Raw genomic sequence first — 27,989 nt, forward strand, 5'->3', positions numbered from 1 at the left:
AGAGAGATACAAGCATATTGGCAGCCTAACTTGTTTTACTTAAGCAACAATAGAAAGCTGAATGCATTTATGAATTGCATTCTGAGACATTTCAGAATGCAACAAAGTGTGAAATCGAACTTGTATCCTTTAAGCTAGAAGTTTGTTTTATACACTAACCTAAAAGATTATTAGGAACACATGTTCAATTTCTCATTAATGCAATGGTGTTATGGTGTGGGGGATGTTTTCTTGGCACACTTTAGGCCCCTTAGTGCCAATTGGGCATTGTTTAAATTCCACAGCCTACCTGAGCATTGTTTCTGACCATGTCCATCCCTTTATGACCACCATGTACCCATCCTCTGATGGCTACTTCCTGCAGGATATGCACCATGTCACAAAGCTCGAATCATTTCAAATTGGTTTCTTAAACATGACAATGAGTTCACTGTACTAAAATGGCACCCACAGTCACCAGATCTCATCCCAATCTTTGGGATGTGGTGGAATGGGAGCTTCGTGCCCTGGATGTGCATCCCACAAATCTCCATCAACTGCAAGATGCTATCTTATCAATATGGGCCAACATTTCTAAAGAATGTCTTCAGCACCTTGTTGAATTAATGCTACGTAGAATTAAGGCAGTTCTGAAGGCGAAAGGGGGTCAAGCACAGTATTAGTATGGTGTTCCTAATAATCCTTTAGGTGAGTGTACATATACAACATACTTTTGGAAAAAAAACTTCAGCCTTATTTCAGAGACAAGCTAAAATATAGTCAGAAGTAAGATTCTGCATGTTTTTTTTTTGGGTAGTGACAACTGTAGCAGATGAATTAACTCTTAGCAATATAATTCTTTATCTGCCTAATGCCATTTTGTTGTGTGAAACTATATAAAGTTTTGAAAAACGTAACAGCATTATTATTCTGGTCAAACTCCTCCTAAATAACACAACAAGGTAAATATAGTCATTCCACATGAGTGGTGACAGAAAATCAAGGCAACCACATAGGAGCTTGTTATTGATGTTTAGTACACCTCAGTGAGTGTAAAATAAATGCTTTTCTACAGAAAGAGGTTGTCATGCATTATTAATTAGAAAATTAATTGACCCATAGGGTTGTGAGTTTTGGATTATCCAAAGGAAATATTGATCTCAATTGAAAAGGGCTAAATAAGAGATTTAAATATATTGGTTTCGATTCAACCCATTTCGATATAGTTTGTAATTCTTAAAGAACATTAAACTTGGCTTAATATTTGGAAAGATGTCTGGTAACTTTATTTAACATTAAATTGTGTTACTTTTTATTTGGATGAATAAGAAAAGTGTTTGTGGAAATTGTGGTCAGTGTTGTAAATGGTCACCATGTTTTTCATCATCATCTTAGCGTAAAATACAGAATTAACTACTTTTCTCTCATAGGATATACATATATTATGAAGTTAATTCAGGTGGACTGTGTAGGGATGGCTGTCAAAACTTTTAAAGTTAATAAATAGGTGATAACAAGGTTATTATATCATTCTTACAACTTTTACATATGTATTGCATTCAACAACCAAGTAACCCGGGACAAAAAATGACAAATTTATGGTTGTTCAGTTTGACTTAGCTTTTTTGACCGCACTTTTAATCGTACATTAAGTGTGAAATCTCAGAAATAAACAATATATTTTATTGCGTATAGTATAAAACAGGACAAACGAGTTAAACTTACCAATTACCAAGAAGGCAAGCGCGTGTCTCCAGTACACAGATGCCATGACGTCTTATGTCAGTCAGAAGAAGCAGAAGTTTGCGAAGACTCGAGCTCGTTTCAGAATCGATTAAACGACGCTATTCTCTCAAAGCTCGACACATCTTCACTTCTGGCAGGTAATTATGCGCACAGTTTCATTCACCTTAAAGCCGAATTCCCATTGAAGACACATGAGGAAGTATTTCCCAGTTCCCTTGTCACCATGCCTCGTTTATAGGGTAAAGAAGCGTCTCAAATAAAGCCCGAAATAAACTGTGAAATATCCTCTGTGAAGCGTGCCTGAGCTCGGCAGCATGCGCTGTCTGAAGTGGCTGTTGTAGAGTCGCGCGCTGCGCTCCGGCAGGCGCACAACTGCTGTGGAAATAGTTAATCCAGCGAGGGAGGGTTCATGCCTCATCAACTTCTACTGGCTAATTATAAACGTGAAAATTCATCAGGGAAGGAGACATTACAGACAGAAAAAATTGAAATCAAATTATTTACAGGTAATTTTAAAGATACTCCAAGAGACTTTTGTACTATTTTGATGATATATAAATAAAGCATAATCATATTCATATAAAAACATTTAATATCCAACATCATGTAAAACAAAACACGCTATTATATCCAACAATTTAAAATAATTCAACTTACCCGAAACAAATATTGAAAGATACATACAGATTTTCCATATAAGGGAAGAGCAAGCAGAGCCGAACGACGTTTGGCGCCATCTGTGGTAAAGAGCTGTATTACAATTTATTTGATTTATTTGCTTCATTACTTGGATTACTTTAGTGACACTACAGATGAGCAATGGTTCATTAAGCTGTGAGAAATCAGCATTATTTCTGTTATTAAAGGGCGAGAATAACTAATATGTTAGTAATGTCTGTTTTTTTTATTTGAGAATGTCATACAAAAAACAACTCACAAACTGAAGCACAAGTTCAGTAACATGCGTTTAGTTATCCATTATAAAATAGTAATAATAATCTTTTTTTCTTATTTAGTTTAATTTAGTTCCCACCAAACTTCAAAAGTTGAACTAGAGATTCCCGTCTTGGGATCATAGCACAAGTTTGCTGTACCTCTTTGGGGGTCAAACATAGACTCATACCGCCACCTGGTGGTTCACTGGAAACCCCAGCCACACTGCAAAGGAAGAGAGAGTGAAGAAAATAGTCAATTAAATGACAGTTTTACAAATAAACTGGATTTTCCATACCAGTGACATCTTATTTTTTCCATCACCTCATTACTCACTCACTGTGAGGTCTCCCTTACAGTATAGCTTAAGGTCTCTGTTCCAGTGGATGTGACATGGATTTGTTTCACTGATGAACAGATCCTTTGGAAGTTAAGAGAATGACTGCAGCTTTACCAGGTTTAATCAGTCAAAGGGAGAAATATGATTATAGCCATTTCTACTGTATGACACTCCAGACACTGGTAATTGCATTAAACCACTTTAACATAAATCTTATATAGTGTATAATTTTAACATGCAATTATGATTTCATTACATACGTTGTCTGGCCAGGTCCATTAAAGTCTAAATTTTAGGTCAGAATAAAAATGCTCATTATAGTAAATACATTGTAAGATGCCTAGCATAACAACATGTTTGCATTTCTCTTTACATCTTGCATGCTATACTTGATTACATTACATATCATAAATTTAATAAAATGTCCAGCGCCACCCTTTATAAAAAACAGACACAAAAGTTTTAAAAGCATTGTTAAAATACATTTTTACTTATGGAGAGCCTCACATATAAAATGACAAAGATTACAGTGAGTAGACATAAGAGATTGCTGTAAAGTCTACAGATGACATAAATTTAGAGCATGTAAATAAATCTAAAAAGTGAGACTGAAAACAGTGATAAGCATATCAAAAAATTCCAGTTACAGATGCACTTTTAGACATTCAGTTCAGTTGAAACCAGTGTAGATCGTACAATCAACTTTTAGCATGTCTAACCATAAACATGATTGTATAAAAGTTGGTGTTGGGCCTCCAAACATAATCCACGGAAATCGAACAGATTTTCATTTCATCCCAGTGATTTCTGATCCAGTGAATATACTAATGCAGTCTCTTTAGTATAGTGATAAATAGCAGCAAATGCTTGTGAAATGCGAGGGAGGAAGGGTCCAAAGGCCTCTCTTTTGCAGTAACTGCTGGCATAAACTGTAAATGTTTTTAATCCATTGTGTTATAATGAAAAACATTAGTATGTACATTATCCAAGCTTTCGGTTTTGATATTGTACAAGCCAGTAGTTAACAAGAGGTCTCAGCTGCTCCTGTGTCTTAAAAAACATCCATAACAGCATTTATAAACAGTGTAAAAGAACACATACTGTAAAAGCTGCTATTACATACTATACAAAACATCCAGTGAATTACTCCAGATAAAACGATGTAGATGCAAATTACATTCAATTAAATTTCTATGTTGTAAAATTTTCACCATAAAAAGCATACATTTAGCACAGCTATATGACAATTTAAATGTTAAAATTAACCACTTATAAGGCATGTCATAACTACAAAGTCTGAATAAAAACAGAACTGATAGAAGACAGAGACAGGAACACTTGGCTCAGTGACGTCATAACTGAATGTTCCCCAATGCTACAAAATAATATAACAACAGTGCAGTTTAAAGTACAGTACTTAATACTGAATGCAACTATGTGTCATCATAATGAAAGCAGAGCACACAAAAAAAGGCAAAGACAAAAACAAAAGTACTGTATGAAGTCATTGATGCACTGTGGATTCACAAGCTTCTCACTGTTGTCCAATCAGACAGCATCTAAACAGGAAATGGATAGGACGTGGTAGAGAAACACTATTTCATGACGATCAAACATTTAAAAATCACAACATTTGATTCTGAAAGATCTGATAACATCTCGCAGAGATACAAATGCTGGTGGGAATCAGAACTTAAAAGAGGTATAAAAGAAATAAAAGCAATGTGGCTGGACCCATGCCCTCTGTTAGCCCTTTAAAACTGTCTGTATTCTATTCTGAAACCATACATGTAGATGTCAGGACCTACAGGGTCAGGACACCATCTGTTCAAAGTCAGTGCTGTTCGAGTTGATGCATCCCGGGTCCAGTTGTTCGTGCCTGCACTATAAGGGTGCTGGAATGTGTCTAACTGGAATGTAGTAGAGAGAGAAAAAAGTACTGATGGTCTGGTGACAGGTGTCGTTCTCAGAGTTCAGTGGTCAGCAGACCCTTAGGCTTGTGGTTGTCGTCCTTGGTTGGGACAGTGATAATACTGTCGATAACAAAGAAACCAATTCAGCAGTTAAACAAATTGGCTCTGAAAAGGTCAGAGAAACATTTAGACCTTAAAGGATTCATACATTTTCTTAAAAAAAAAAAAACTCCCCACCATGTCATCCAAAATGTTGATGCTTTCTTTGTTCAGTCGAGAAGATTTTTTTTTTTTTTTTTTGAGGAAAACATTCCAGGATTTTTCTCATTTTATTAGACTTTAATGGACCCAACACTTAATGCAGTTTAAAATTGCAGTTTCAAAGGAGTCTAAATGATCTCAAATGAGGCATAAGGGTCTTATCAAGTAAAACGATTGTCATTTTTGGCAAAAAAATAAATAAAAAATATGCACTTTTAAATCACAACTTCTCTTCTTCCTCCGGCTGTTTGACCTCACGTAATTGCGTAATGACGTGGAAAGGTCATGTGTTACATATATGAAACGCACATTTGCGGATTTTAAACAATAAACTGACACAAAGACATTAATTAGTATCATTCGACAATACAACAACGTCGGAACTGTCCTCTTTCTCCATACTTGTAAACACTGGGGTGTAGTTTTGCATACGTCATCCGTGACCTCTTGACGTGATGACGTATTACATATTATGCAAAAAATAACTTTTATTTTGTATGCGATTAATCGTGATTAATCTTTTCTCAGCCCTAATATTAACAGTTAAAACTCTTGATTGTATAAATGTATTGGTAAATGCTGAAATTAACATGAAATAAGATTAATAAATTCTGTAGAAGTATTGTTTATTGTTAGTTCATGTTAGCTAATGCATTAACTATTGTTAACATATGTCCGGAGATAGACGAGAAGTTGTGGTCTAAAAGTGCATATTTTTTATTTTTCTTGCCAAAAATGACAATCATTTCACTAGATAAGACCCTTATGCCTCGTTTGGGATAATTTTGAGTTCTTTGAAACTCCGTTGAAACTGCCATTTTAAACTGCATTAAAACTGTTAAGTGTTGGGGTCCATTAAAGTCCATTAAAATGAGAAAAATCCTGGAATGTTTTCCTCAAAAAACATAATTTCTTCTCGACTGAACAAAGAAAGACATTTTGGATGACATGGTGGTGAGTAAATCATCTGATTTTTTGAAGAAAATTGACAAATCCTTTAAAGTCAAACAAGGTCTGTTTACGATGTAAAGAAAAAAATAAAGGTGGATGAAACAAACCTGGTTGCAATCACATTGTGAGTTTGGGAAATGTGGATGGGTGGAGAAATAGCAGACTCCTCTGGATGGTGAGATGGTGTCTTTGCTGTACAGTCAAGGAGGCCATTAGTAAAACTTCCAGAGAGCTAGAGGAGAAAGAGGAGAGATAGCCAGTGGTCAGAAACAACATAAATTATATTAGAAAGACCATAAGTGATGATGTATATACTACAATAAACTGGTTAGAGTCACATCCCACATCATTAAGTTCCAATATAAAAGCTACTTAAATTATTTAATTTTGTGAAACAAAGGTTGAGTGGCATTGGTAGTCTGGGTCAAAAGCCAATTATAAAGTTGGAGGTAAGTTTATAAGTAAACTCACTATAGGTGATGAGGCTGGAATGATCCATCGAGGAGTTATTGTGGGTTTAGGTGCAGGTACCTGTGTCAAATCAATCATTTATTCATTACGTACTTTAATAGAAGGGTAAATAAACAGCTGAGGTAATCTAGTTAAAACTTACTAGAGGGATGGGGTCTGTAAAGTCTATCAGGTTTTCAGCCTGAGGGGCTATCAGCAGCTCAGGATCCTGAACTTTTATCTGCATTGTCAAAACCACATACTTTAGAGGCTACTTTAAACCAGGAGAACATTCAGATTTGTATTACCACTAGGGTCTCAATAAACAACACACATAAGGGTCAGATATTTACTATAAAGCCAAGTTTAAATGGAGTATGTTTGGTAAGAAAACTGTGGAGAGAAAAAGGTCATCAGTCTTTAGTTTGCTGCAGTTGTGCTCTAAATGGTTATTGAGGCTTTGAATGACTTTCTGATCCATAGTTTGGCTGATGTCTCTTCTTCAAATGTAAGAGTGTGAGTTTTTCACTGGATTTATTTAAACACATGACGCTGCATGGTGTACTTACCGCCGTGTCAAACTATAAGGTCACACTGTTATGATTGTTAGCCACCAAAAAAGTACAAATTCATTCTATTTTCCCTTTAAATAAAAGGCATGTGTCAGTGAATAATGGCGTATGTAACAGCTGTTGTTGACTCACTACAGAGTGCCAGCAGCTAAACTGGCATTCAGCCACCCTTTGTTAACTTGGATGACTGGGTTTCATTCACTGGATCTGGTGACAAAGGGGGCACAGAAGAAATGAAGTCGTCCGCCTTTGCTTCAAGGCTGTGAAGACAATAATAAACAACAGATCAATTGAATTCAGATGCACTACCAGTGAAAGATGCTGTGTAAACATAATGGTGATCGAGTTACGCCAATAAAAAAAATTAAATATGCAAATTCTTGTAATGAAGTATGTCGGAGCGAAAACCTCTTGATATGAAGTGCACAAAGATGAAGACACGCAGAAAATCACAAGGTTAGCCCTGAATAAAATCTTATAAAAACCTCTTATGAAGTGCACACGCACACACACGTTTGAGGGAGCAAAGTGGTCCTATAATGACAATGTATTATCATATTGAATTAATAACAATTCTGATGTGTCTCTTTAAATATGAAATTACTGTTTTAATGTTCATTTTGACATTAGGGGGAGTAAACACCCTCTAAGCAATTTAATGTTTATTGTATAGACATTTAATTGTGGATTAGGGCGTTAATTGCGCAGACAGGCCCATTTACATTAATAAAACATTCAATTACAATTTAGTTGGCATTATAAACAGGATGGCATTAAAAATGTGGAGCATACTTTTTTAATTATCCACTCCTTGCTATGCATTCCAGTCATTATTTTACTATGGTAAAATGGTATTCTTAGGCAAAGTTTATGACTAAAAACCTCATTTAAGTAAAAATCCCTGTAACATTAAACTTTACCATTGTTTCTTATTTTAATAAAATATTTTAATACATTTTAATGCCGAAAGTCACAATAATCTTCTGATGTACAGTGATGTAAAATAAGAAAAATTTACACGACATATTTTGTTGCCATATCAGTGTAAACATCTGTAATAACTGTCCAGCCAATACATCACACGAGAGCATGTGGTTTTATACAGTAAAATGTATTTCCAGGTTGACCTGGTCACATGTCCCGTCTGTGATTACAAGTTCCCCTAGATGGCAGCAGAGTGCTTTAAATGCAAATGTTAAAGGCGGAGTCCATGATGTTTGAAAGCCAGTGTTGATATTTGAAATCACCTAAACAAACACGCCCCTACCCCAATAGAATCCGGACCTTCTGTTGATAGACCTGCCCCACACATACGCAACCCGGCGTTTGATTTGATTTTATTGGCTATAAGTGTGTTTTGGTAGTCGGCCCGTCTCCTTTCCCAACGCGTTTTTCAAACATCGTGGACTCCGCCTTTAACATCTACTTTAACATGTTAACCTGAACCCCCGCTTTTGAAAAACCCTGGATGTTCTGGATTCATTAAAATCTTTACTTACCAGATGTCACAATGTTCATTACTGTATTTTAATCTGGTAATTATTTTGCCCAGCAAATATCAGGCTTTCAGTAAAGCACTTACATTGGAGGTACATTGGGACAGGTACCAGTCATTAAAGGGGACATATCATGAAAATCTGATTTTTCCCATGTTTAAGTGCTATAATTGGGTCCCCAGTGCTTTTATCAATCTAGAAAATGTGAAAAAGATCAACCCAGTAACTTGGTTTTGGTAAACCATTCTCTGCAAGCATGTGAAAAATAGGTAATTGAAATTTGGCTCCCCCTGTGATGTCAGAAGGGGATAATACCGCCTCTTAATCTGCAAAATCCAACCATGACAGTGCCATTTAGTGCAGAGATCAGCATTTAAAAGGACACACCAAAAATGACACATTTTTGCTCACACCTACAAAGTGGAAATTTTCACATGATATAATAATTTATTAATAAAATTTCTGTGGTACTCAAGTTATGCCACTGACTGTAAATCTAAGATACTGGCATTTAAGATTTGAGTGATAGACAAGTTTCTTTAGTAAAAAAAAAAAAAAAAAATTGTTAGTTACCGTTAGTACCATAGTGACCATCTGATCACATGCAGATGAAATAAAATCAACTCTGGACTCCCTAGGTCAAAGTGATGGGAGGGCTGGGTGGCCCCTTTAATCTGGGTGTGCCCCATTTACTGCCTGCTTGTGTTCCTCTGCTTTAGATACTCTCCCAGGAGGATTAGAGGCCCACAGATTCGCTCAGATTCGACTCAACCAACAAAGCAATGCTTTAGAGAATAATCTCTCATTGGACATGAAACTATTTTGTTCTAGTTCTCGAACCAGGTGTTGTGAATTGTCATCTCACCTGCTGGTAGAGCAAGGCAAGCTGGGCTGTCTGAGTAGATCCCAGGACTCCTGTCGCTCTGCTCGCCCACTCACAGGCAGAGAGCTGGTGCTTCCCATCCGCCCGCTATGACCTGTCAGTCTGATGAATATGAAACAGACAGAAATTACCATCTACCATTGACTCAGGTCATTATGTAAAACGATGACTTCAATTGTCAAGCACAGACCTACGTTTTCACAGAATGTTTATATTATGTAAGATGATCTTTGTGAAAACAGTAAATCACTAAAAGATGACTTTAGCTGGGTTTTCACAGGCAAAGTCCCATAATAATATTAGTAAAAGATGTATAATACCTGGCTGCTGCCTCTTGCAGGTTGCAGTTCTTGTCTGTTGTCAATCCAAGCTCATCTCTAGTATCCTGAACAAAGGTATAACATTTCAAAACAAGGGATCTCCAGTCAAAGATGTTTTAAAATCAGTAAAAGCTTTTTTTTTAAACAAAGACTATATGGAAAATGTGGAAAAACCTCCAAAATATACCAGTAAAAAACTTTATGGACAATATCTTTTATGCCTGGCATGAACATGCAATGACACAGGTCAAAGGAGACGCTTCACAAAGTATGTTTAAAAAAACCCAGATGTGAATAATAATTTGTGAGATCACCTAAGACAGGTAAACAGTTCATACCAGGTGTCAATAGGGACTATGAGAGTAGTAAAATACCTTGAGCGCTGCCTCTGCCTGAGCCTTAAGGATGTTGCTCTTGAGTTCATCAGGAGCTTTGAGCTGGTTCAAAACCGGACTGTTGCTCACGCTATTCAAACTCTTGTCTATCAGCTTCATCACATCCTCCTACACAGATTAACACAAGGACGCAAACCATTAGGTCTACCATCTTCACGGTCTCAGTTACATGGGCTGAACACCATTTACAAAAAGCTTTATTCTCAAAGAGTATGTACCGTACGTGGTGTTCTAGATGGCTAAACTGACCTGGTTGTTCATGTTGAGGTTGATATTAGATCTGGCTGGAGCGGAGACTGGTGTACTTTCAATCTCCAGTTGCTTGAGCCGAGCTGCAGCCTCTGTAGATGGGAGCACATTCATTTAGTTTGCATCACTAAACAATGCATACTGATGAAAACACATCTGCATGGGTTTGGAGGATTTAAACATGTATTCATGTCTCTACTGCATGTGCATGTATTAAAGGAATAGTCTACCCTTTTGCCATATTAAAATATGTTATTACCTGAACTTAGACGAATTAATACATATTTATCTTTTTTCAATACGTGCACTGTACAGCGCGTTGTGAATGTGTTAGCATTTAGCCTAGCCCCATTCATTCCTATGGTATCAAAAAAAGTTTTATTTTGTGGCACCATACTTACTGGTATAACTCCTCATGTAACAGTCTTTAAATAGGGAAAACACGGAAGTGTTTGGTGGCTTCCCTGTTTGGTACCATAGGAATGAATGGGTCTAGGCTAAATGCTAACACATTCACAACGCGCTGTACAGTGCACGTATTGAAAAAAGATAAATATGTATTAATTCATCTAAGTTGAGATAATAACATAGTTTAATATGGCAAAAGAGTAGACTATTCCTTTAACTCACCAATTAAAGGAAGAGTTTCTTCAGTGACTGTATTGGGTACCACCTCTTCTGGTGTCACCATGGGAGCAGAGGCCTGAAGAACCTCATCTACACATGTCTCCAGGAGGTCAGTCACCAAGGGCAAGCTATGAAGGATGAAAGGGTTAATCACCATCTTCCAAACACAGAATGTACCCCATAAGTGCTGTTGTACAGGGTCTTCATTGAGAGATGACATGCAACTCACCTGGACAAAAAAAATCCTTCATGCTTGGCCAAAACAGTTATAGTTCTCACAAAATACACTGTGACCTTAAATAGTTATACTGTAGGATTATGATGATAAAACTACCCCTTTACTAACATTATGGCTAGGGCAATACTATTAAAAATTAAAAATGTACAGTACTGTGCAAAGTCAAAAGGCCACCATCACCAGCTCTGTTGTTTTAGCAAAGTTTTGATGTCCATCCATATTTATTTTTCATTATTGTTTTAAGATACAAACGGAAAATACAGGAAATATGTACACTAAATTAAAAACAAAACAATTTTCAGAACTAAATGTCTTCTTAAGGCATCAGTCAGTATTTAGTGTGACCTCTCTTGGCACGAAACACATATTGAGCTTTTTTGAGGAGATTGAAGTCCTGAAGTCATTCAATTAGAATTAGGATTCAATTTCATTTAAGTTTAAGAGATCCTGCAGCTGCCTGCTATTGCTGAAGTGGAAGGAGAGTTTACCCTAAATACTTGACACTTCAGCTTTTACTTTTATACTGTTTTTAATACTACATACACATTTCCTGTATTTTCTGGTTGTATTCTAATAAAGAGACTGAGATATAATTTTATATGATCACTATACAAATGCAAAAACAACACATCTAATGGTAGCATGGTGGCCTAAGACTTTTGCACAGTACTGTATATTAATTTTATATATTAAAATATTCATAAAATAAAGCTGTAAAATACATATGCTCAATATACACCCAAGTAACAAATGAATATGATCGTATTCTAAAAATTCAAATGTACAGCCCTATAAGAATAAGCATTCCTTTAGCATTCACACCAAAACTATTAGAGCCAGCATTGCTAAAAACTTGTTTCTCAAAAGGCAAAAAAATAGTACTGTTAAACTAATAGTACGGCCAACTGACCACCCACATGCCAAAGATCTAGATTTAAAGACTACACACAACCATGTATTGCATTTCAGTAGTGATAGCAATGCCAGTACAAGTCACAAAAAGAAACATATTGCTTATACACTTAAGTGAAAGGTGGGAGGGAACCGAGTCACATTCCATAAACTGCTGGAATCTGATTAAGCTCAAAGGAGACTTCATTTTAAACGGGTCACTCCTTGCCACAATGACTAAACCCAACAGGCTGTGCAAAATACAGTACGATTCCAGTCACTAACATGACATAGCATAAACATAGCATTTGCAGAAATATACAATAATTGTCACTATAAGAATAAATGTGCAATAAAATCATTAAAGAGATGCTTTTGAATACTCGATTTAATCAAACCACCAAGCCATGTAAAACACAGCCTTCTTTGGTCATAATATCGTTACAGATGTATGATGATACAGTTACAATAGATACAGTCAGTTGGTTAAAACTGTTAATCGACATATAGAGCAGGGGTTCTCAAACTATTTGGGGTCAGGGACCCCTTACAGGGGAGAAAATCTTTCAAGGACCCCTTACAATTAAAAAGTGATTTTTAATTTTAATTGTTTTTTTTTTATTTTACAACCTGAACGCTTTCGACCTGTTTGAGTCAAAATGTAATTTAACCAGTGGTGGACGGTGACTTTTTTTTTCGAGGGCGCTTGATGCAAAGTTCGTCACAAGATGTATGTAGCCCGTCATGTGTGTGGTTCGTAATTTCAAAATATGTGTTTTGTGTCTTGTCAAACCGAGTGCCTGCTGCAGACGCGTCTAAAGGGTTTATGATAAAAGAGACGCTCGCGTTTGCCAGAGACTCACATAATCTCATGTGTAATCAGAGTTTACTGTTAAGTGAGTGTCTTGCTTGTATTTTGTGACCGTGAGCGTCTCTCTTATCATAAACGGTTTTGACGCGTGCAGCCAGCACCCATTTTTAACAAAACACGTGATGCACATGGTTCACATGACGCAACAAACACACATTTTGAAAACACAAGCAACACACATGACACTCCGAACACATTTTTTAAATTTGCGCCCCTCGGATGAGCAGTCAAGAGCTGCCACTGAATTTAACTTTAAAATCTTAAAAGCTTTTATGAAGTTAATAGTAGCAAGACTGGCATAGTTCATAGATGGTCCCCATGAATAAATATGCACTTCTTAATAATAAAGCACAATTGTGTAATTTATAACAAATTAATCTGCAGACCCCCAGACTAAGGATCCCGGACCCCATTGTGAGAACCCCTGATATAGAGAACATGCAGAACAAAGTCCAATACTTGAAAGTTATGTAAATGTTTAGTCCAATCTGATTACATGTAGCAATACTGAAATAAAATAATAATAATGATTAAATATTAATTAATAATCTAAAAGGCACTTTTAATGCATATGGTAAGTAATACAATAATTTAAAATGTTAAAACAAGACAAGGCACAATGGTCCTCTTTAGAGCAAAAATTAGAAAGAGCACTTATTTTTAAAGAGCTTGTTTTGTACCCCATTTGTGGGAAGTGTCTAGTAATAACTTTGAGCTTAGATAAATGCATCCTGTATATTTAGTAAACAACAAATAGTAAACTAATAAAAATGTGATTGATTACAATAAGATTTCATTAAAAAAAGTCATCAGAATTTTTTTTCTGTGTAACAGAGCTGGTTGGTTAATAGCCAAGTCTGACTCCAAGCACTTTCTCCCATGAACAGATGGATTATCTCATCACTGGCTAGTTTCGTTCTCAGAAGGGAGGGACACAGAATGGTTTCTGTGCTAAAAATGAGGGCAAGACTTCAGCCCAGGTAGTTTCGCTTGAGATCACGCCTTTCATCCTGATGCTTCCTGGCGCTGAGTTTGTATCTGAGGAATGTGTGGGTGGAGGGACTGTGGCAGCATCCGTGTCGGAGAGGAGGTGCCTGCCGGTCACGCTGCTGTAAGTGGTGGGATTGGGAAGGGGGTGAAGCCTGGATGGGTCAGTGGAGGGGGGGAGTGTTAGCATGAGAGGACAGGAATGCTGTAGAGTTTGATGTGGGGAAAGAAAAGAATAGAGGAAAAAATAAAGGAGTAGAGGAACAGTTACAGAAATTTACAGTGGAGGGCAAAATGAGTGAGTAGGACACTAACTTTCATCTTATAGATGATCCTAATAAATGCACTTGAGGTATTTATTGGTTATAATGCTTAGCTGACTCAATTTATGTTGAGTGCAGTGTTGAGATGCAAATTAAACTTCCCAGTATAATCAAGAGAAATCAATAACCTACGTTAATAAAAATATATAAATTATTTATCACAGCATATGACAGAGATTCAGTAGCTCCCTTGTAATTTTTAGCGTAGGTAGAGCCCTGGCACCGAAGTTGCTTTACTGCAATTCACTGCAAATCTGAACTTTTCACACTGTGACCCAGGGTTTAGGAATGCACAGTGTGAAACATCAGATTATGAATATCCAAGGTTATCTTTTAAAGGGGTAGTTCACCCAAAAATGAATATTCTGTCATAATTGTTGTTACAAACCTGTATAAATGTGATGAACACAAAGGAAGACATTCGGAGAAATGTTTGTAATAGGGGTGTGACGAGATCTCATGCTATGTTAAATATGTATTGCAAAATTAATTATGTCACGAGATTTCTCGTGGAGGTGAAATGCCGTTTCTCAAAGAAAAGGCTGCATCCTTTGGAGGTCGCATTGGTAGACTGCATACATAAAGACTATTAACAATTATAAAGTATAAAGTTTACTATTATATTTAATTCATCATAAATTGTTGCAATATGCTTATGACTTGCAAATGTAATGCTCAGTTAACGTAAATAAATCAGGCTTGATGACATATGCGACCTCTGGAGGATGCAGCCTTCTGTATGAGATATGGCCACTGTCCTAATATCAGCATAAAGTTAAGTTTCTGGCTAAACTTTTTCCAGTGCAATGTGCATGCAATACAGTCTGTCTTTTACTGCATGTGCTTTTTTGTTTGGGTTTCCATAAGTGTTCGTCTGAGACGGGTTGTGTTTGTTGATCAGTGTCAGATGTGAAGCGTCTCAGGAGATTAAACCCTCACTCAGAGAGTTTACATGATTTTATCTCTGCATGTTCTTGCTCAAGAATAACAGTGGCTGTATCATTTCTACTGTAAAGAATTGGACAAATACACCCTGAAGCTATTTTGGGGATTTTCGCCTGGATTTGGCCTACCCAATTTCAAAAGCTTCCCATACCCACATGCAGAGGTTTACATACAAATGTTTGGTATCATTTTACAGGAAACCCTTTGAAATTACATAAAACACTGTTGAAAGTGCTAAACATGGTTGTATGTGATGTCAGTCCTCTAATAAAGACAAAAATAAATAGCCGCTTTTTGATGTTTTTTTTCTAAAGTTTTTATTTAAAAGTGTATAACTCTGGCCCTGAGTGCCTCAGCTCCCTGCAGACAGTTTTGTTTGATTCCAGCAATTGCCAGCTTACAGAGGAAAAAATATTTTTTTCTCTATCATAATCTCTGCAAAAGTTATTTTACTCCAACTGATGGGAGGAATAATACCCTTTTTGTAAACAATTTCTGCCTAAAAACATTTGAAGTGCTCCCATAACCACATACAGTGGAATAAATGCAATTGCTTTATATCATTTTAAAGAAAACCCTTTGAAGTTACATAAAAAGCTGCTGTTTGTGACAAATAGTGTTATTTATGTTGTTTTTCATATGATGAAACACCAAATTTTCTTTTTATATGTTGTAAATACTGCCTCTGATAGTGTATAACTCTGGTTCTGGGTGCTCTAGCAGACTGCAGACAGTTCTGGTTGTTACCAGCAGCAGACAGTAAACACCCAAAAAAGAATGATCTCTTTAGCATGTCGCATTCAAAAGTTATTTTCATTTTACTGAAGTGTCCGAAAATACATTTTTCATATAAATATTAATTTTTTGTTTTGGACATATAATAAATAACAAGGGATTATTCATGCACACAACCTAAGAAAATGCTGTGAATGGACTCATTTTTTAGAGTAGGACCTAAGAGAAAAGATGGTGTATCATTTGTGGCTATATGTGCTATCTGAGGCAGTCCACACTCAATTTTCCCATATGTTTACAAAAGACGATTTTTTACCTTATTATTCATTCAACTATTGTTGGATATGTGTTGACAATAGAACAAAAATAACGCTGTAGCCTTATTCCTGAGAATGAGAGCTTTCATTTGATATAAGACTTGCCCATGTTTGTCATACTTGAAAAATATGAAATATGTGAATATTAAATCATATAAAAAATTATGGGGGGGTGATAGTGTAAATTAAGTGTAAATAACTTTCTTACAGTAAAAGATTTCTCAAAGTGATGCATATCTGGAGAAAGTAGAGAGTCTAAGCTTTCAAACAGTATCTCATATGTGTTATTGGGGTCCATGATGGACCATTAAAGATTAAAAGAATATTTTATTTGAGTCAAAATACGAAATTTTGTACCCGGGACTGGGTCCTCAGGGTTTAAGAGGTTAAATGGATTTAAACGTTTTTTGGCTAAAAGTAAGCATCTAAAGTGAAAGTAACAGAAGCGGGAACGTTAGAACCCCCCCAGGCATTTGTTATAATACATAAAGGCTGCATATTACTGTGATGTGTTTACTTGTTTTGATGCTTTAATTGCAACCATTTATTATTGCATCATTATTATGTAATTGCATCATTATTATGTAATTTTAAAGGTTATTGATCACTTGGATGTATTTTTATTACCAAAAAATATTAAATTACTTCATTATCAATTATCAAAATATATGCCCTAGATTAGTTAAAACATTTAAAAATAATGTGATTTCAGTTTCCCATTCATTTATATTATCATTAAGGATTAAAAAAAGGACCCAATCTTGTGTCTCGTCTTGTGGATTAAGTGTCTCGTCAAACCCCTAGTTTGTAACCAAACCGTTCGAGGACCCCATTCACACTTCCACAGTAGGAAAACGAATACTGTGGAAGTCAATGGGACTATGAACGGCTTGGTTAATGACATTTCTCAAAATATCCTCCCCCGTGTTCATCAGAATAAGGGAATTTATACAGGTTTGTAACAAGATGAGAGTGAGTAAATGACAGAATCTTCATCTTCTGCCGAAACATCCCTTTAACCCCTGGTTAAGTATGAACAGTGTGAAACAGATACCCCAGGATTTAGATTAACCCGGGGTGAACTATTCCAGTGTAAAAAGCCCTATTGTAAATCATAGCCATTCATCCTCAGTGCTTAAACAGGAAATCAGATTCAGTCAGCTACTTATGATAGGCATCGCAAGCATTGTATTTTTTTGGACAATGTGCTAATATAAACGATTAAGTGAGAAATTAAGGTCAAGGGGGAGAAGATAGTAATGCAGGTGTACAGCGACAGCAAGTACAGCAATATAAAACAAAAAAATAAAGAAATAACAAATGTCTAAAGAAATAAAACAAATAATGAAATTGTGTTTTTAGCCTATCTACTAAGTTAGGTAGAAAAGGGTTATGTTTGGTTAATAAAGAGAATTTATGTTCGGTGCCGAATCTTGTATCAAAAGTTAAGAACACCAAAAGCTAGAAATCAGATCACCAGACAGGAGCAGAAAAAGGATGACCAATTATTAATCCTACAATATTGTCATCGATTTTGCTGTAGCAACTATAAAGGCAGAAAATAAAATGCAAGTAGATATAATTGAACCATAAGCACCAAAAAGAAAACCATTATTTGGATGTCACTAGGGATGTCCCGATCCGATATGCTGGATCGGTATCGGGTCCGATCCGGGCTTTTTTGCTGGATTGGACATCGGATCGAGGACCGACAACATGACCGATCCAATTCCGATATGTGCGTTAGCCGTGGTTGTTACTGACAAGCTATTAAAAGGACAACGTATTATAAAAGCACCATCATTGTTTTATGCACTATATTTAAAGTCTTCTAATACACTCAATAGCTTCATGTGAAGGAACAAACGCACATTTAAAGTAGGGCTGCAACTAACGACTATTTTAATAGTCGACTAGTCACCGACTATTGAAACGATTAGTCGACTAATCGAATAATAATTATTTTTTTTCTAAAAATTTAGCATGATATTGCTTTAATTCTGTGGAAAATGATAGTAAACAAGAAAGAAGGGGGTAGTTCAATGAACATTTTTTTACATTTAATGAAAACAAGTTTTACATTTTTAATAATTGCAGCTACTATGATTTTACCAAAACGAAGTTATGTATTTCAGCTATTTTAATATATATTTATTAGGGCTGTCAAATTATTTTTATCTGTTCTAAATTTACCTAAATGTAACACTTTTCAAGTTTTTAATGCTCTAATCAGCATGGATTTGGTCAATATATATGCTATATGAAAATGTATGTCTACAACAGCCTGTTTACATTTTCAACAGAACCATCAGCCATAGTTTTATACATGATTTTCCCTTTAGAAGACCTTGTTCTTTCTCCATTTCTGTTTGCTGCTGCATCATTGTGACCTGTGCTGGCAAATTGAGTTGAATTTATATTTATATTTTAACATTCTCTATTAAAAAACTTCAAAACCATTGGAACAATTGTTGGAATCTGATAAAGCATGACATAACTACACCTGTTTACGCAGAGCAAAAACAATATCAATATATGTTACATATATGTTTTTCTTTTATTGTTTAATTTTGACATTGAGACAGACCGCTTTAAGATCCTGTAGGCTAATGCAAGGGTTTAATATAATGACACAACAGATACTTTTCCTTAACAGTTAACCAAACATTCACTTCAGATATAACAGATTATAGGTCATACCTGCGTGAATTCTTGTCAAAACAGATATTTTTAAAACTGTAATTTTGTGTAAGATGTCTATATATATCTGGGTCGCGCACTCGCATGTTTGTGTGCATGCGCTTCAGACGTCTGCGTCAGACATCGCTTTTGAGCCTTGTCACTCTTAATAACTCTTTTAACATCAATCAGGTCCCGAACTTTATCTCTCTTAATAATTATTTTAACATCAAGCAAGTCCTGCAGTCTATTTCTATCATTTCTGAATGCTTTAAAAACGAAACTAAAAAGTGAAAGAAGACGCATCTTTGCTTTATGGATTTGGGACGGTACACCTCTCAGGAAACGTGCAGATAAAGATAATTTTAGATGTTTACTGACCATGTAGAGCATTGGATTCGCTAGACGAGAGCTTAATGTTCTTATTTTTATGAAAAGCTCCGAACATCTAGACAGCGCCGGTTACTTGCTGCTTCTCAATTCATCCAGCTGTGGGTCAAACAGAAATTGTGTGTTGCGTTAATCGCGCGTAAATAAAATTTGTGCCGTTAAAATGAATTTGCGTTAACGTGTTTATTTTGACAGCCCTAATATTTATGTATATAAATATATATATGCTGTATTTTTAAAGTTTTGAAGGTTTAAATCAAAACAAACCAACTGCAGTTGAATTGATATTAATTTGAATGCACAACCAAAAAACGAGATTTCTGAAAAATAAAAAAAAACAGAGTTTTATATATATATATATCAGTGAGGGCATTCGCCTGTTGTGGGGTGCACGTCTGCTTCTTTTGCAGAAAGGCGTCCGTGGCTCTCTTCTTCAGACTGCATGCATTTAATTTAAAAATTTGTCAGGCACAGTCGGGCATAACGTTAAATCCTTTATTTATTTATTTTAAAGCGAAAATACGCATATAAAATGTACAATGTACATCCAAAACAAAACGTATTGGCTTCCATGTTATTTAAATCTTACCGAGGCGAGTCAAACTCTTTCATTCAACTGTCCGACGTGCTTTCTCTTTAAATGTTAGTGCATGACCGAGGTGCTGCCGTGAAACGCAAAGACTGCTATGCAAACCATGCAGGTAATCTTTTTATTCGCCGTATCCAGGCTAAAATGCTCCCAAACCTCAGATGTTTTGGTACGCGCAGCTGCTACGTTGGACGCTGCCATTTCTGTGTGTTATCGATGAGCAGAGAAGCTAATGTGCATGTGCGACTCTCGGCAGAGATTGTAATGAAGAGAGATGCCTCACTCGGTCGAAAAAAAAAACCATGTCTGGCGACAACGTCGACAACGATATTCATTGTCGACTATTTCTATTATCGATTTTTGTCGACAACGTCGACGAATCGTTGCAGCCCTAATTTAAAGATCTTTAAGTTTACAGAAACACTGTAACTTACTCGCAAACTGAGTTAATAATCCACTGGTGAAGCGGACAGATAAAATGCGTCATTCACAAACGCAAACACAAGATAACTGTAGGCTATTTTAAAGATCTGATTTTATAAAGTCTCAGTAAGCCGTTGAATGGATGCAATGCACTTTGTGCTGAGCACACGGTGCATCTATTCTCTTTGTGTTTCAACAGTTATAAACTTTCCATTGCGGTGCGAGGATTCCCATGAGATGATAATTCAAGGTAGGGATGCACCGATAGGATTTTTTGGGCCGATACCGATTTAAACAGACAACTTTTGGCCGATACCGATGCCGATATCAAACACTTGTATACAATACTATACAGTTGGTCTATTAGCTAGTTTATTTCTGCATCAAATTATTTTTACTGAACATGGATTGGATCTAATTAACATCCAACTGACCAACATAATAAGAGAGGCACAAATTAAAACAAATAAGACAGCATGAAAACCTTCAAAGGTGGTTTTTGCTATTCAGCTTTTATTTTATTAACAACATTAACTAATTTTTTACATATAATGGATTTCTTTATGCAGTAATTAATAAACAATCGGTATTGGCCTGTCTCGTGCTATTGCCGATATGCCGATGGTTTTAAATTCATCAAAAATCGGCAGATAAATATCGGTGGCCGATACATCGGTGCATCACTAATTCAAGGGCATCAATTCTGCACCCAGAAAGCCTATAAACAACCAGAAAGCCCAGTATATGACTTCGGCGCATCAATTCTGCACCCGGAATGTGCATAAAAAGTCCGGTCAAAAGCATAACTCCCAAAATAACCATCTGCACACTAAAGCTTTTTTACTATGACAGTTTTACGCAATTAAGAAAAAAATATTTAGCATACTTAATTGATCAAACTTACTTATTATATGTTCTCCTAAACACTGTCATGATTAATATTTACTAATGTTTCCTGTAACTTGTAAATAATTTTAAATGATTGATTTTAACATTTAAAATGATACTAGATGTAGCAGAAAGCACTATACACATTAAATTACAATAGTATCGGGCAGATATCGTTATCGGCTGATATAAGGAATTCTGGTATCGGGATCGGAAATGAAAAAGTGGGATCGGGACATCCCTAGATGTCACATACCCTGATTTTGCCAAGCAAGGGTACTAGATTGACTAGAAATAATATCTGTATTAGTTTCAGCATTGAGAAGGAAGAGGAAGGGACAGTAAAAAAGTCATGAAGAGGAGACTGCATATTCCAGCACACTAGTATTAGAAGCACCTTGTTACACCACACCATAATGACCTAGCTCAAAATCACAGACCTGTGTTTTACCCACTGATTGGGTTGGTTTGGACCAGAATCAATAAACTGAAGATTTGATGTAAATACTGATTTGCCCAGCCAGATGAATGTTAACCAATCAAAAGCCAATCATTAGTCCCCAAGAGAAGCACTGATTGGTTGAAGCTTGAAAACATGTTTACATACCTTGCCTTATGAAAAGGCCACTGGGTTTCAGAACATCAGACTAGAACAAAGTTAAAACATTCAGAAGATTAAGGAACAAAGATCAAACTTCCATGAGGCAGGAAAATAGACCCAACACTCATGCTCGCACACACACACAAATACACATAAATCCCAACTACCTCTCCCAATTTCTTTTCAATATTTCAGCAAGTTTAAGGCAAAGCTGCGCAATAACCCCAAAGACAGCCTCAGGAGACAAAGCAAGACAGAAACAAGGAGCGAGTAAGCGCTCTTTAACATCAAGAGAAAGTTTGTTGTCGTCAGCCCAGCAGGCATCCGCTCCTGTGCCGAAGCAGCCATCTGCTCAACGTCAAAGCTAAACAGCATGAACTACCTTTAGCACCAGTCACCAGCCAGCACTACAACCTTACAACAGCTTTCCAACAGACCAGCACCAAATAGCCCAAGCATAACATATATGTAAGTATTGCACTCTGCCAAAATAAGGTTAAGTGCCTGTGCAGGTAACAGCAGGACATCAGATTAACCAGCTTAGGGGTCTTATTCAATTAAAATTGTGAGCAGCTCACCTCCTCTTGTCCGAGTGGCTGGCACCAGGGCTCCTGGGAAGGGTTTCGATTTCAATGGGGCTTGGAACAGAGGGCGGGCTGTTGACCACAGGCATACCAGACCAAGGAGGCCTTGTTTGAGTGGGCTAAAAAAGATGAGCAGGTTAGGTTTTGTATTGCAAAAAACAAAACATGCTAATTCAAAGATATTAGGACATGATGTAAGTCACAAAAATGAAATTAAAACAAATGAACGTAGTGAAAGATCTGTTGTAATACTATCCTATGTATACTATGCTAAACTTCTTGACTCATTACAATAACAAGGTTAACATGAAAACGAAATGGGTACAAGCCGCTGGACCCTAACTGTATCACAAAATAAAATCAAAAATAGTAAAAAATCTAAAAAGTTTTATACGAAGCCGTTATCCCATTCCTAATCCCACCACTCACCACATTTTCATGTCAACCAATCAAATTTCTTTGTAAAATAATTAAATAATGCTTCATTTTCTTCATGTAATATCTACCATTTTCTTTGATATGTGAAAAAATATATTTATTTTTAACACTTACTTAACTAACTTAGCTTCATCTGTAACTACCAGTGTATTTGTACCACAACAATTTAGTTTTTTTATTTCTATAATATAACTGTAGGATGGCAGTACCTTTGTTTCTAAGCTTGGGTTCACTCCATTATTGTGGCTGCTGTGAAAAGAGGAGAGAAATTTCATCAAATAACTTATTTAAGGGTTTATGAGCTAGTGCTGACTGATCTCAGTGACGGTCATTTTCATAGAGGTCATCTGATGCCGCACTAGTTTTTCAGGAACCGACTGACCCATTATACTTACTGACACTGTTTTCAGCATGCGATTTATAGAAACAAAATGAATCAAATAATGCTATTTATTAATCATTTTGAATTATGTTATTAGTCACAGCACAAGTGTTAAAAACACCCTGTTAATGAATGTAAAAAAGTACAAGCACATTCTTGTTTTTCATGTTTGCATCTTCATTAGCTTAATCACAGTAGAAGCAATAAGAAGATTACTACATGGATGTATATTAGTGTTGCGCAATATGTCCCATAGTGAGATCGTACTATCGTCAGCCTGTGATATCGCCAATACACGATAGTATTTTTTACTAATTTATGACAAGCCACTGAATTGGTGGAGAAAAAAAGAAGCTGATTTATTCTAAGGGCAGCTGGCAACACTGTCACTACCACAACCTGCATGTCTAATTATAAATACAAAAGATGTTGATACTTCAAGTCACATCACTGTTATTCATGAAGACACCATAAACATTCAATTGCACAATTTAGGAATGTAAAGTACTTACTCTGAGGATTTGCCAGGACCTGTAGAAACACAAGTTAAAAAAGTAAAACACTTTATTAGACATCACACGCTGCTGACATCATAGCAGAATGACACACATAGGGCTTAAACCAGTATTGAGTATACTCTGAGTGGCCTGTACGGTTAAGGAAAAACTTTTTTAGAAAAGGCGGTTAAGAACAATCTTAATAAATATTTTTACAGAGCCAATATGCTTTAATTCTGCAAAAAAAAGAAAACATTAAATGCGGCACCATAACTAATGAGAACAATTACACAATAAAAAAAATACATTTTGACACTATAATGTGACTTGTTTGCCAACAATTTATTCTTGGAACTTCATGGAAAAGCAGAAATAATGTTGAACTAAAAAAAAGATATAGGGGTCATCTTATGCTTTTAAATTATGCTTTAAATTTTTAACTAAATTTAGTGTGTAATGTTGCTGTTAAATCATAAAAAGGTCTGCAAAGTTACAAAACTCGCCAAATGCATATGAAGAGTTTGGTTCAAAAATGCAATAAACAGCTTTTTGAGTTACCGACAAAATCAGCATTGTATCTGGTCAGTATTAAAAAGTAAATTCTTAATTTTACGCAAAATCCAATATCCGCCGTGTTATTTTGTCATCTTTTCTTCCCTTTTTCCCAAAACGCGATTAACGCCAGTTGTCCTTTTCTGCCGAATGCAATAAATCTGCTCAACCAATCACAGCGCACTATACTACGCATTATAAACATTAATGGTGGCGCGCTGAATACACATAGAATCCTATTTTTCCTCATCTACTTTGTTTTTGTTTATTTATCTCCACATTTAAATTAAAATTAGCAGGGTAACTATGCAGTATACCACATTATATATGAAGAGTTTCGTTGCAAAACTAGATAACGACCGTTTTTTTAATTGTTCAGAAATCGCATGAAGGAAAAATGCTGGCTGTTGCTTGTTCTCCCGAAAGCATCAAGCTTCTGTCATGCTAACACATTGACCCCAGGGGATCTTATGAAACACGTTCCATTATTTTACTTGAAGCCAACAAAAATTTAGCAGGACAGCTGATCGCTGTCAAAAACGTTCAGCAATGACATCCCAAGGATAATAGCAGCAATTACAGTGTTCTTAATATGACAAAGTGTTTTGATTAATTAAATTAATCTTTTTTTTGTAATCAGTGTATACCACTAGTCATTGATTCAATAGATTTATAGCATTTTCACCAAAAAAAATCATGGATTTATTGCATTTTGTGGAAAAAATAATCCGTTTTTATAATAAGTCTTTGAAAATCAAATTATGGATTAAATTTTTTATGTTTTTATAACCTAAAGGTGCTATGTGAAAGTTTGTAACAGATCACTTTCTTGGTATAGAAAACATGTTTTTACCGAAATTAGTCAAAATGGATTTATGGCGTTTGGAACCAAACTCTTCATATATTCTCTAAAGGAAACACTTCAACAAACTCCTTAAAAACTCATTCGGACAACATCACGCTTCTTTGAATAATTCCCACGCACGGTATACTCAAAAAAAAGGATAAATCAAGCATGAAAACATTTTGAACAGTGAAGCATGAAAACATGATTCCAGTGGAAACAAAAACAACTACTCTTAATATATTTTACTCCCCGTTGCGAGGGAGCAAGTTCTCACCTCTGTTTTGCATGGTCCTCCTTGAGTAACGGCGACTTGGTCTCCTTTCAAAAGATGCAGATCTTCTGGCTTTGTTGGCCTTAGTGGTCTGATATTCTGTCTTCCCACTTACAAAAAAAAAAACAAATTAACGTCAGTTACACAGATAAATCTCTGAGATAAGTCCCAGCTGACTCGGAAGTCTACAGACATTAGCCTTTTATTACTTCAAGCCCATTAAAGTAAATGTTATCAGATTCATTTCACAGTAAAAACACATTTTTCTTGAAGGATAAACAGACTTTGCAGCATTAGCAAAGAGAACAATCACACACGCACAGGTGAATCCAAAGATAAGTTAACTCATTAACGTAAAAAATAGGTTCATTCTGGACCAAAAGAGGAGCTAAAATAAGAGCAGGCAAACAAAAAGCCTATCCAACAAGGAGCCGAACTGGACAGCATCAAAGCACCGGGCTGGCAGCTGGAGATAAGATGTAATTCCACATGCACACCATTCAAAAGCAACACTGCACAGATGGAGGCCGTGTTACAATTTACAACTCGGCAGCGGATACAGTTAAAGACAACTACAGTATGAAAAGCAGTAAATCTCTATTAATTTAACAGGCTTGAATATGAAAGGCTTACTCATCGTGCGATTCCTGTATGTTCCTGTCTAACAAATAAAAATTACACAAAATTTCAGTTTACCTGTATCTGAAACGTGAGCCCATGCGGATAAACCCAGAGCGGGCTGAGCCCTTTTGGACAGGGCCACGGAGGCGGAAGAAAGCATGGTGCTCCACAGCACATTTCCATAGATGTTTGCAAGCCTTTGGATGGTCCATGCGGAAAACAAACGTGTGCTCCTGCTCTTTTCCCTATGACAGAGGAAAATATGTAAGAGCAATGCATAACTCATTTATACTCTGGTGGGACAAAAGTATATATTAAGTACAAAGCTTTAAGATAAGCAAATTAAGCTTGGAATAATAAAAGTGTTATCACTAGATAAGACAATTATTACATGACGAACAACATCCTGTTAAGGCTACAAGTTTATCTTTTAGTGTACACAATAGCTCTGCACCAAAACCTAGCGTGCAATCTGCTAAATCGGCATTGTATGACATCATATTGGCACTAGTCTCAACATTAAGCCTGTTCCTTAACACTAAACAATAAAAACAACTTCAAATCTATGTAGAAAGTCAGCAGTGTGTAAAACAGATCCAGTGTGTTATTTGTCTTCTGTCTCTATTCTATAGTTTTTGACTACTCGCAAAAGATAATAAACAGATCCCAATACAGTCCTAGCAGTTATCAGTTGTTCAATCTAACCTCTGTCTGACCTATCTGAGGCAAATCAAATACTGTCTGCGGCTTTTATCAGCTGAACCACTGTAGAACAATACCATCAGTGACCTGTGGTTTCTGTACTGTTATCAATGACACACGACATAAGAGAACAAAGAGAGAACTATTATCAGATAGAGACTAGATTGTTTTACAGAACAAATAATCCTACCGAGATTTCTTTGGCTAGTATAAATATTTTATTGACTACAAACATATAGATGAATTAGGAAAAGTTTCAATCAGTTCAGATCTACAAAATTCCACTGCTGACTTCCTGACATCAACAAAACACAGGTTCAGGCTAACATGTGATCATACTGAAAAGAGTAAGGGCCATTTCTGTCCTCACGTTAGCAGCTTCTGTGCTTTATAAAGTGTTAAGTGCTCCAGATGCCAAGCATGCCTGAAGCCAGACTGTCATTTATTAAATTAAGCTGGAGAGATACCAAAAGCCTTAGCGAGAACATATGGGTAACATATAATAGTGACTACATTTGTGTCCCAAATCATTATTTTTTTTCAGCTTTTTTAAATGGTTACATTTTTAACTATTTTAATAATTTGGTACTCACTGTCATGGATCACAAGATGTTACAAGCCATAACAACACAGCAATACCAGTCAGTAATAAGTAGGGGTAAGCGGGGCACAAACTACAGTGGGGTTAAAGGTGCTCTAAGCGAATTCACGCGTTTTAGACCATAAAACATTTTTTGTTACATACAGCAAACATCTCCTCACTCTCTGCTTGCTTCCTGTCCGATGTTCAAACTTAAAAAAAAAACACAATCTCTGTAGACAGCCCAGGCCCCTCAAACTGCAATAATAACAAACTGGCCAGAAACCATAACAAAGTATTCTAACCAATAAACGGCAAGAAGGAATTGGGGGTTTGTTTGGGCGCATTCATGAAAGCACGGAAGGGAGGGGGAGGAGTTAACTACGCTCAGTTTGTTTGAAAACACATTTAAAAAATCAACACACAGATTCGCTTAGAACGCCTTCAATTGTAATACGGCTAATTTGTCAGAAGATGATCTCCTGCAAATGTATGCATTGTCATTAAGATATTGCACAAAGAG

At 36.1% G+C, this 27,989-nt stretch overlaps 2 protein-coding genes across 4 annotated transcripts in view; both read right to left on the reverse strand.

The window, feature by feature from the left end:
- Nucleotides 1–2,126, reverse strand: part of ramp1 (receptor activity modifying protein 1) — a 37,156-nt gene extending 35,030 nt beyond the window's left edge. Inside the window, exon 1 of the mRNA XM_055215652.2 lies at nt 1,705–2,126. Within this exon, the coding sequence (XP_055071627.1) occupies nt 1,705–1,750 (46 nt within the window). The 5' untranslated portion in view covers nt 1,751–2,126. The remainder of the gene's footprint in view (nt 1–1,704) is intronic.
- Nucleotides 2,127–3,458: 1,332 nt separating this feature from the next.
- epb41l5 (erythrocyte membrane protein band 4.1 like 5) overlaps nt 3,459–27,989 on the reverse strand; it is a 41,131-nt gene continuing 16,600 nt past the window's right edge. For 2 of the 3 annotated variants that reach the window (XM_055216387.2, XM_055216385.2), the window contains exons 12-26: nt 26,260–26,429; nt 25,567–25,673; nt 23,909–23,927; nt 23,224–23,263; nt 22,571–22,695; nt 11,119–11,243; nt 10,489–10,580; nt 10,219–10,347; nt 9,845–9,909; nt 9,507–9,626; nt 7,324–7,405; nt 6,737–6,814; nt 6,595–6,654; nt 6,231–6,355; nt 3,459–5,031 (exon numbers count right to left, since the gene is read on the reverse strand). In XM_055216387.2, coding sequence (XP_055072362.2) covers nt 4,965–5,031; nt 6,231–6,355; nt 6,595–6,654; nt 6,737–6,814; nt 7,324–7,405; nt 9,507–9,626; nt 9,845–9,909; nt 10,219–10,347; nt 10,489–10,580; nt 11,119–11,243; nt 22,571–22,695; nt 23,224–23,263; nt 23,909–23,927; nt 25,567–25,673; nt 26,260–26,429 — 1,404 coding nt within the window. In that variant the 3' untranslated portion in view covers nt 3,459–4,964. The remainder of the gene's footprint in view (nt 5,032–6,230; nt 6,356–6,594; nt 6,655–6,736; nt 6,815–7,323; nt 7,406–9,506; nt 9,627–9,844; nt 9,910–10,218; nt 10,348–10,488; nt 10,581–11,118; nt 11,244–22,570; nt 22,696–23,223; nt 23,264–23,908; nt 23,928–25,566; nt 25,674–26,259; nt 26,430–27,989) is intronic. The other variant, XM_055216386.2, reaches the window with a different exon arrangement.

This window comes from Misgurnus anguillicaudatus, chromosome 17 (assembly GCF_027580225.2).
Source record: "Misgurnus anguillicaudatus chromosome 17, ASM2758022v2, whole genome shotgun sequence".
Classification (NCBI taxonomy): domain Eukaryota; kingdom Metazoa; phylum Chordata; class Actinopteri; order Cypriniformes; family Cobitidae; genus Misgurnus; species Misgurnus anguillicaudatus.